Here is a 10,335-nt window from a genome sequence, read left to right as displayed (position 1 = left end):
GGTTCACGATGATCCACTGACTTCAAGATGTTCTGAAACTTATATTACATTGAGGATTTCAGTTTTCAGGTCTTTAACCTATGTTAAGATGCCACCACCAATGCGATCAGATCTACATTTGCTGCACACACATACCCCTACACTCACCCTTCTCACACACACACACACACACACCCACGCACACCCACACCCACACACACACACACACACACACACACGCCATATTTTCTTTTGAGATTTGTGAGAAATACTTGAACAATGTGTCTATAGGCACTAACGGTAGACATGATGACTAACACAAAAGTTTAAAAACTTACTAAACAGATATAATTACTTAATTTTTTTTCTAATGGGACTTCATTAAAGGAGAGGAGACAACTGGATCACATCGGCGATATGGCGGGTACGGACAGCCTGTTTCCAGCAATCTCAAGAATATCCAGCACATCTTTACCCAAGGTATATTGGGAAGATGACCAAAAAACCACAGAGGTACTTTATACCATACAGGCCTAGCCATTTAGGTCTAAGTGGCGCTTATGAAAGTGTCACCCCAATAGACCCCTGTCCGTGTTTACATTGACCTGTCGGAGACGCACTCCATTGATAGGCAAAAGATTCGCCGAGTATAAAACAAATGCACAGGAAATCAGGATACAACTTACCCATTTTTTTGCTGTGCCAAAAATACGGAAACTAATTGGATGGAATTCGCGTATGGCATAATTACATACATTAGAAATTAAATGACAACAAAAATGAAAATGCAAGAAACCATAATTTTTCCATTTGTATTCATTATAAAAGTCATTTTCGTCTTTTCGGATGTTGTCAAAAAGCGAGCGCTCTAGGTCAAGAAAGTGAAGCAATCCAATTTTTTCGTTGCAGATGGACGAACCGATAATTAGCAAGCCGGCCTGGGAGTTACAGCGAAAGAAAAGCGCATTTTAAAGGATATTGTTTATACAGTCAATTTGACTAATATTAATTTTATGTAACTATAACGTTTACAGTAACGACTAATTATTTGCCGAGTAATAAAAATAAACTATAAACTGCCGAGTAATAAAAGCAAACTATAAAAAATGTATAATTCTGTATTATGATAATGTCCAGTGTTTTTATTTATTTTTATTCTGTGCAATTTTGATGTTATTTATATATTGCATTTGAAATAAATAATTTTTTTTATAATACATTTATGTATAATTTGCTATCTGCAATGTCTAATTTTAATCAACTCTTTGCAATTTTGGTATATTTATTAATTGTAGTTAAAAAAAAAAACACTTAAAACTTACGTGAAAGTTAACGTAGCGTCACTGTGTGGTCGGACGATTTCCACCAATGTTTAATAATTGAATAATATTGCTGTTTTGCTTTTTCGCCTGTTTGCCTCTTTTTGTATTGTCTTGTTGAAGAATGAATGAATGAAAAAAAAGTAAATAAGAATAGAAAATTTATAATTTTCTTTGCTTTCCATTTGTTTTTTTTTTTTTTTTTTTTTTTTTTTTTTTTTTTCCCAATATTTAACATAGGCCTAACTATGTCATATTATGCGAATTTTATCAATAAAGCTTTCTTATTTTTGGCATACCAGTGGTCTGCGCCGCCATCGTCTCCCCAAGAACAATGTAAACACCACAAGGGGTATGGATGCAAAAGAAATAGTTTAATAATTGCATTAAGACTTCATTTAATTTGATTGATTTAGTCTTTCACTTGATAAAATACAATACAATTTAAAAACAATATGAAATTATTGTAATTATCAGGTGTGCCAATGAAATAGCTATAAGGCTTGCGTATTAAACCACAAACCCATATACCCCGGCAGTAGCGGATTCAAGAGGGGTGGGAAAGAGGGGTTATCCCACCCTAAAAAAAAAAATGCAGCTGAGTTAGTAATAGACCCTCCATCTGTGAAAGTTCTCCCTCCCCCTGACTCTCTCTTTTTCAAATTCGTGGATCCGCCACTGCGGCCCTAGTTCTTAATTAATTTGTTTGAAGTGCCAAAATTATTTTTAGAGTTGATCTGACAGGCCACAGATAATGTCAACCGAGTTAAAATCAATCATTTTTTTTCACAATTTGAACTTATATAGGGCCTAATTTTTTATTGTATAGGCCTACACTAGCAGTCATGATCTAAAGTTGAGTCGCGGGTTATTTCTGTGTGGACGTGTCATCAGTTTAACCCTCGTCAGTCAAAATTAAAAAATAGACAGTGCATGTTGGAATAGCGAAATGTATTTTTATGAGCATTGTCTGCTATACACCAACTTTGTAATACCTGTGTAAAGTGAACAATACTATAACCGAATCACCGTGAACAGAGAAAAATACAGACATGGAACTTGGCGACACAGTAGGCCTACTCGAGGTGATGCTGTATCACTTGAAAAGAAGGCTTTTCAAAACCACAGACCCTGGCTGGCGAAACACAATGATCAGAACAAAACACAGAGACAAAACTTGGCGGCATATAGTCCTGTATAACTTGAATTATTTGCAGGACAATCGAAATGGATATTTTCATAACTACTGTTTTTTTGGTTCATTAGCTGTTTATTATGATGTAAAATAAGTACGCTTACGAATCTTATTGACAATAAAACTCAATAGACGTATTGCAAAATAACCTAAATTTAGTTGTGTTTGCCTCCATAATTTAACAATGGGCTTTTTTTTTACTATGAATCATAAATCAGACATCAGAACTCTGCAATTCTTAAAACTATAACATGTCTATATCTAAGTTTTTACTTCCTGTGTGCTGCTATATTAAATTTAGCAGAGATAAAAATACCAATCTTTGGAGGTTTTATTTTATTTTATTTGTTTTTTATTTTTAATATGGTTCTGTTTACAGGGTTTAATTTTAAATCTCAATTGGTGTAACCCTTAAATTATAACACGCTTTATGTTTGTTTGGAGCATGACACAGAGAGGAATAATACCAAGGAAAGTACCCAGTGATCGGTTTTGGCCTTATTTATTCTATTTATGGCATCTATCCCTGGTGCTTGATAGGCGGCCCGCAAGACAATTTAATTTTGCCCTTGAGTAAAAAACAAAATAATTATATATTCAATAAGGTACAGTAAAGCCAAAAATGCAACTCATGGGTAATGTGCCCTGAGTGGTTTAAACGTGAGCAAGATGACGTACCAGTAGGTCTTATTCTTCACAATTATACGTCTATTAGGTTTTATCGTCAATAAGCCTACTAATTTTACATGATGATAAACAGTGAACCAACTTCTATTATGTTTTAAATATTATTTTGTTTTTCATCACGGGCCAAATTTAGAACCTCTTAAGAACTAGAGGTGTTTTCCGTAGGGTCTGTGATTAATCATACTGTATATAAATACCTAAGATCGTCGAAGGCAAACCTGATACTTAGGTCTATCCTAATTTATTAATAGGCCTTATTGTAATGGATTGTTTTATAAACTGTTTGCTATAATTAATATTGTATTTAATATAGGCCTTTTTACATTTACATATTTTATATTATATTGTATTTTAGAGAATGCAACTATTTTTAAATAGTGCTTTGTGTGTTATTTATAACTTATCCAAGAGTACGAAACACCGAGAAAAGTTCCGCACTCCTGAAATGAGAAGAATACTTGACATCTACAAAGGTTCACCATCATCGACGAGACGATTGTTTTCTATGTTAGCAATTAGTTACGTGGCGGATCCATCCACTGATATGTCGCTTCTAGAAGACAAATATGGTATGACTAAAATAACATTAACCACAACCCTGCGGGTGTGTACGTTCCTTTGTACGTAAACATAGTTTAGAGGGATTTGTGGTCCACTAATGGTTTCTAATGTTTTTACGTACACCTACACCCCCATGCAGTGCCAACATTCGAATATCAAAAATAGGGACGCTATTCATTGGTGACAAACAATTGTAAGAATTAAGATGGCAATTATACTAATTCCAAACAGTTGCTTCAAACAAAACAAGAGTTTCAAGTGTACTGTTTATTTACCTCACAACCAACACAAATATTTAAGTTACATTTTAATCAGTAGACCTACAGACTTCACCATGAAGGGCACGGCATATTGCTTGGGTTGATCACATTGGAGTCATAACGTCAATATTTATTCGAATGCAGGGGTGGCGCCATGATTTACCCGAAAGGGGGAGGTCTCCGGGGGCAAGGTGCCCGACGGGGGAAGTGGGGGCGATGCCCTGACGAGGGGTCAGATTTCCCCGATGAAAGCCAAGTGGGCGTGGTCAAGCTTCGTAGATGTGTATAAGAGACAGGGTGTAATCGGTGAGTTGACAGACTATTTACATAAATCACTAATCCTACAAAATTCGACAAAGTTTTCTGTCCAGGAATTGGTTGACGGATTTGCAAATTTGGCTGTTCATCCTATCAATAAAATTCAGGTAAAGTTCACAGATCATATCGATATTTAACATGATGTATTTCAATATTCTCAAAAGCACATACAAATAATTTAAGTTTTAACAATATTTGTGTACTCATGATCACAAATATTAATTGCAATTTAGGAAATTCATTGTTTCGTCTATACTAAAAAAAAAAAACAGGCTCACTCTTTACTGATCTATAATAGTATGACTATTTATTCAAACGACCTTCGAAAAGTTATTGTCTTCCAAATTGGTAGTTGCTAAATACAACGGGTTCAGCCGAGGGGCGTGGCTTCTTATGTTGACTTCATGCATAGTTTCAGCTATAGTTTCTTATGTTGAGACAAAATGATAAACGAAATTGAACCTAAGAGGGCACACTATTATAATTACTTCATTCCTATAGTCCAAACATTCACAAAATGTAACACAATTACAGTTCTCATTAGCTCCTTTTCCATTTCTACTGTAAGCATTACTATCCGTCTCAAAAAAAATTTGTTGTCAAATAACTTTAAAGGACACAATCATGTTTCACACGCATCAATAATTGTCCCCGATATTCCTGTATGTCCTTCAGTATGTACGTTTTAGACTATCAATCCGTAACAGGGCAACAACAGCACAGTTTCATGATTTAACTAAAGTTCTTGACTTCCACGTCAACTCTGAGATGTTAGCTCTTCTATGGGACATTTTAATAACTCTGGGTAACTTTTCCACGCCTTTATCTCTTTAATCAGAGTCTCTTGGTAAATTGTCCGCGAAATTATTTTCTCCTGCAATATCCAAAACCTACTTGGGGGTCTGTCATGCTATACAATAAAAAATACTCTCTGGAAACTAATTTGGTTTCCTCCATTATGGTTTTCGCTAAACGTTTGCTCAACACTGATACACTTAATTCTAGGCGAACAATGCTTTTAATTTCTGCTGGTGTTACTTTCCTCTTGAATGCCATTAGATGGGAACCATAACTTGAGAAACATCACGAAACATACTGAAATGTCTTCGAAAGTGCAGGCCTGGGCCCAATAGTCATTCAACATGTGTACCCTGTAACTGCTACTGTTCACTATCCTGACAGGAGTGCTCTCATTGTCTGCTGTGAGTACCACATGGTGGACGATAGTGTATTGGATCATTGTAGGCCTACTCTTTCAACTCCGTTTCCTCTATTTCTTTTATCACTTTCCTTTCTAGCACGTCCTCGATCTACTCAGTATAAATATTGGCTGTTTCTTGGTGTTTACTTAGGCGAGCTTCCAAAGACGTTAACTTCACAAAAATAGCTCGGTTATCTGGAAGCAGCTTCGGATCTTTGGTCCATGGATACTTCATTTCCCATCTTCCCTCTTCATCTATTAATCCTTCTCTGATAAGGTTCAACCCACGCTCTTCTTTCAGAATGTATTATTTTGCACCAAGCAGACTGAGACACTTACCGCATTTACAACCGCCACATTTTGGATTGCAATCAACACCTAAGCTCTCTATGTAGACAAACTCTTAAAGATTGCTGTTCACTTCTAGCAAACCAGCAAATGAATGTCGGTACCAAGATGGATGAGCACCTCCTAAACACATGCAAAACTTATATTCTAAAGAGAGCTTCCCTTCTTTATCTCACGTGGATTGGGCTTCGACATTAGCCACTTCGCACTTTGTCATGTTTGTCTTCAGTATGCTGGCCGATTTCTTTGCTTTTTGAGCTTATATTTTCGTCTCGTAATCGTTTCAATGCCATATGCGGCCGCTATCACCATTCTCATATACGAGTGGGACCTAGCAGTGTGTTGTATCTATTAATGTATTACCAATTTTGGTAATTATTATGGTTACCGGCTTCATGGCACGTGTCACCTCGTATGTTATAGGCAAAGACGTTGCTCCACCTTTGATCTTAGGGCTTATTAGTAAGGATACATCTTTTCTACACGTGATACTCATAACTTGTAATTAGCACTCGACCTCATTGTTGTTTTTGTTTTTTGTTTTACATAGTAGTCATTGTTCCTGACTGCTGCGTATTTTTGTCTACTACTAAAAAATGTATGAAAGGATGATGCACCAATACACAGCGATTCTTTCCACACAGCTTCTCTTCCAACATCTTAAAACAATGTCCCGTAATTAGGCAGGAACAACATACCCTTTTGTCCTTTAGCATGCTTGCTTTCTTTATCATCAACTTTAAGTGCAAAGTAAGATTTGCACTCCTTTAAGTTGTAAAAGTTCGGCACCTCATGTATTAAACATAGTTGTTGTGGTACTCTTTGAACATTCGGCGCTATGACCGTAAACGATTTAAGAATTGCTGACGGCTTGAAATGTTATTCTACATACATTCCAATGGTATAGGCCTACTCAACCCTCTTTTTTTCGTCTTCAAAAAATTGATTAGCTGCACTATGACGCCTTCTTTCTTAGTCATTTTGTCTTTGGTCTCTATTCTATCTCTCACCCCTCTCTGACACACTGTGTCAAGTAACTTTCTCTTGATCTCACTGATGACTTTTTCACATTCGTATATTTCGCCTAGCTTTAACTACATCTTCTCGTAACCGTCCTTCACCGATTCTTTAATTCCCAAGAGGTCCTTACTTAACGCTTGGGCATTAAGAGCAAATAATGCTAACTGATCCGGATGCGTGGATGGAAAATTTGGTAAAATCTTCTTTATATCTAGTTTAGCTATGTCACCCCACTGCTACTAACTGTTTGTACACTACACGGTACACTAGTCTGCTTAGAATGAATTCCGTTGTCTGCTATAGTAATCTTAATTGTCTTTATCTTTGCCATTCTCTGTTACTGTTTGGCACCTCTCCATCCTTGTTTTCTTCCTCTATGAATTCTGTTCAAGTTGATTGTACCTCTCTTCAAGTGCTTTAAACTATTTCTCCGTCTTTTAAAATATATCGCCGAAGTCTTGGATAGCGTGCTTTCCTTCACCTAGCACATTAATGTAATCACAGTCAAAGTTTCGAAAATAATTCGTCTCCTTAACAGGAAAAAAAATCTTAAAAAAGCTTTACGTATTGTTTTCAAAGTAGAATACATACATTCATCCCTTCCATATTTGTTTCTGGCAATACGTTTAATAGTTTTATGTTTACAGTAAATCAACGGCCATTCCGTATCTGTTTCACAGAAATAAATAATTACCCATGGATTCTATGTCTTACTTTCGTAAAGTTATTGATAATCACAAACATTTTACTAGATATAATGAAGATATTTCAGTTGCTTTTAAACGCTTATTCAATCGAGTTTTGTTTATGAAGGTCCTCTTGAACATACCTTGATAGCCACACTTCATCATCTTCATAGAAGTATAACAGTGAGAAATGTGGCATGGTCAAGGGAGGCCTATTATGCCTGTTAATAACCCAGTTATATAATTAAATTATGTTTAAAGCAAAGGAGTGTTGGTGATTTACTGGCACTCTTCGGTAGTTTGTTCCATCTATCGACTACTCTTAGACTGTAGAAATATTTCCTTATGTCTAGCCGGGATCTTGACATGTCAATTTTCATTTTATGTTTTCTGGTACCCTGATAAGCAGCCTTTCAAAAAAACAAATCAGGGTCTATCCGATCAATTTGTGTCATATTATTCTGTAGGTTTGGATAAGGTCTCCCCTCTCACGTCTCTTGCTGAGCGGTGTAAGATTCAATGTATTCAACCGGTCTTCGTAGGGCAAATACTTCACACTGGTAGCTTAGAAGGTCTTGCCTGAATTTTTTTCTAAAACTTGCTTTTTTTATTTCCGTGTATGGGTTGCAGACTTGCATAGCGTTGTCCAGGTGTGGTCTGACCAAAGATTTATATAATTTAATTATCACTTCTTTAGTTCTGTAAGGAAAAGTTCTCTTGATCATCCCCAGTGCCCTGTTCCCTTTTTTAGCTGCCATTGCACATTTTTTGGGCCACTTTCAATGACTGACTGATCATCACACCGAGATCTCTTTCCTCACTTATTTCTTTTAGCATCGTGCTTCCCATGTTATGGCGTAAATTGTTGTATCCGAAACTCCATTCTCTATATTAAACGTCATCTGCCATTTCTCCGCCCAATCAACTGTCATATTCCATACGTGATTCTCTTAATATTGTTAATTTACAAATTTATATTAATCGTTGTCTTTAATCCGTAAACACATTCATCAATTATCCATTGTTTTATATCTTCAATTTTCCAAAAGTACAAAGTTCATCTTGGCTATTATAGAAATTAATATTCAAGTTGTGTTACATTTTAAATGCTTTGCATTTGCTGTTCTCCCTTATAAGCGTAGCGTAATAAAAGAAAAAATGTTTAAAAGTAGAGAAACTATTATTACAAATGCAGTAATGCATCTAATAAAATATATGAAACTATTAACTACATGTTGGACTGTCACACGTCATCATCAGGTAATACCGATAGTGCTTATGCTACTACCGGTTTATATACAACCGATCAAATGTGTGACAAACAAGCAAACAACATATTCGTTTATAATTATATCAACCAATTACACAACGATAACAATTTGCCATCCAATTAAATTCTAAGTAATTTTTTTTCTCTATACAGATAGTAGAAAAATCTTTGCATCTATTTTATACCATATTGGAGCGGAATATCACCAAAACACTTACACTTCATGTAAAACAACTTTTAGACAGATGGGATATCAGTGACGTTGGGTGCACTACAGTTTCCGAACAGTGCCAAGAAGAAACGGCAGAACAAAATAAAAGTAAAGTAACTTCTTCAAAAACTACTGCTTTCTATTATTTTTAATTAGTTACTATACACAGAGTTTAGTCAAGATGTTTAATTGATGTGCTATGAATGGGTGGGTGTATGTATTTACAGTGCAAGGCATCAATTATAAAATATGGAGATATGAATATTGCTTACAACTCAATTTTTAAACCAAATCATGCTTTAAAAAAGATAAAGACAAACAATGAGTTCAAGGCAAATAAAAAGCTGTAAGGTAACTTTTAGCAAGTCGTGTAAGGTTAATATTATTAAGCCTAAATTGTAGGTGTCGTGTAAAGAATATCAATAGTGCATTGTGGAAGTTCAGGGGCATATTCTTCTTTAATGCCCACCCCAATGTTATATATTCAAAATATTTCTTTAAAATTTATTGTAATTACAGTATAACAATCGTTTAAAATTTCCAGGTGGACAATGCCATGAGGTTGACTCAAAAGAGTCTGCTAACAATATGCAAATGTTGGATAATAGTCGGTGTGTTCTGTCGAAGTGTGACGATTTTGGTACTAATGAGGTCAAGAAAACCATCGGTGCAGTCAAGTGTATCGTTTCAGACAAAACGCGTGATAGACAAAATATCTTCAAACACATGACTATGAACCAATGGCCAGGTAAAGGGAATAACACGTTTATTATGTAAAATAATTAAAAGTATTGGCTTTGACCGGAGTAAACTTGCCAATTTTATTTTCAGACTAGGGAGGATAAAGTGATTCGGACATATTCCGAAAGCGGGTAATAATGATCTCCGAAATCCAATGGGATATCGAGGTATCACATTGATATCTGTAATATGTAAAGTGTATTGTGAAATATTAAGGAAAGACCTAGCTCCTATTTTTGAGGAACAAATTTGATTTAGGTAAAATCGTGGATGATCATTTATATTCATTAACATCAATAATTGAAAACAAAGATAAGTTGCCAGGTATGCATACCATATCGGATGGCCTTACTGCTCTTAAGTACTTTTTGGAGTCAGATAATCCTACATCACATGCCACATCTACTCTTATCCGCCTTGCTGAATTAGTTTTGACCACCGCTTCGTTCACCTTTAATGGATCATACTACCGACAACTTACTGGAGTCAGTATGGGTACTCGCATGGGACCCAGTTTTGCATGTTTGTTTATGGGTTAT

At 35.6% G+C, this 10,335-nt stretch overlaps 1 protein-coding gene across 1 annotated transcript in view; it reads left to right on the top strand.

Moving 5' to 3' along the window:
- Positions 1-10,335, top strand: part of LOC117116252 — a 40,099-nt gene that overhangs the window by 4,060 nt on the left and 25,704 nt on the right. Inside the window, exons 2-6 of the mRNA XM_033260250.1 lie at positions 367-492; positions 3,536-3,749; positions 4,299-4,426; positions 8,998-9,163; positions 9,600-9,803. Coding sequence (XP_033116141.1) covers positions 397-492; positions 3,536-3,749; positions 4,299-4,426; positions 8,998-9,163; positions 9,600-9,803 — 808 coding nt within the window. The 5' untranslated portion in view covers positions 367-396. The remainder of the gene's footprint in view (positions 1-366; positions 493-3,535; positions 3,750-4,298; positions 4,427-8,997; positions 9,164-9,599; positions 9,804-10,335) is intronic.

Source organism: Anneissia japonica, unplaced genomic scaffold (genome assembly GCF_011630105.1).
Source record: "Anneissia japonica isolate Jap-2015-1 unplaced genomic scaffold, ASM1163010v1 scaffold171_len658169_cov177, whole genome shotgun sequence".
NCBI classification, from domain to species: Eukaryota; Metazoa; Echinodermata; class Crinoidea; order Comatulida; family Comatulidae; genus Anneissia; species Anneissia japonica.
The sequence above is the reverse complement of the archived record's forward strand: the minus strand, read 5'-3'. Positions and strand labels throughout refer to the sequence as shown.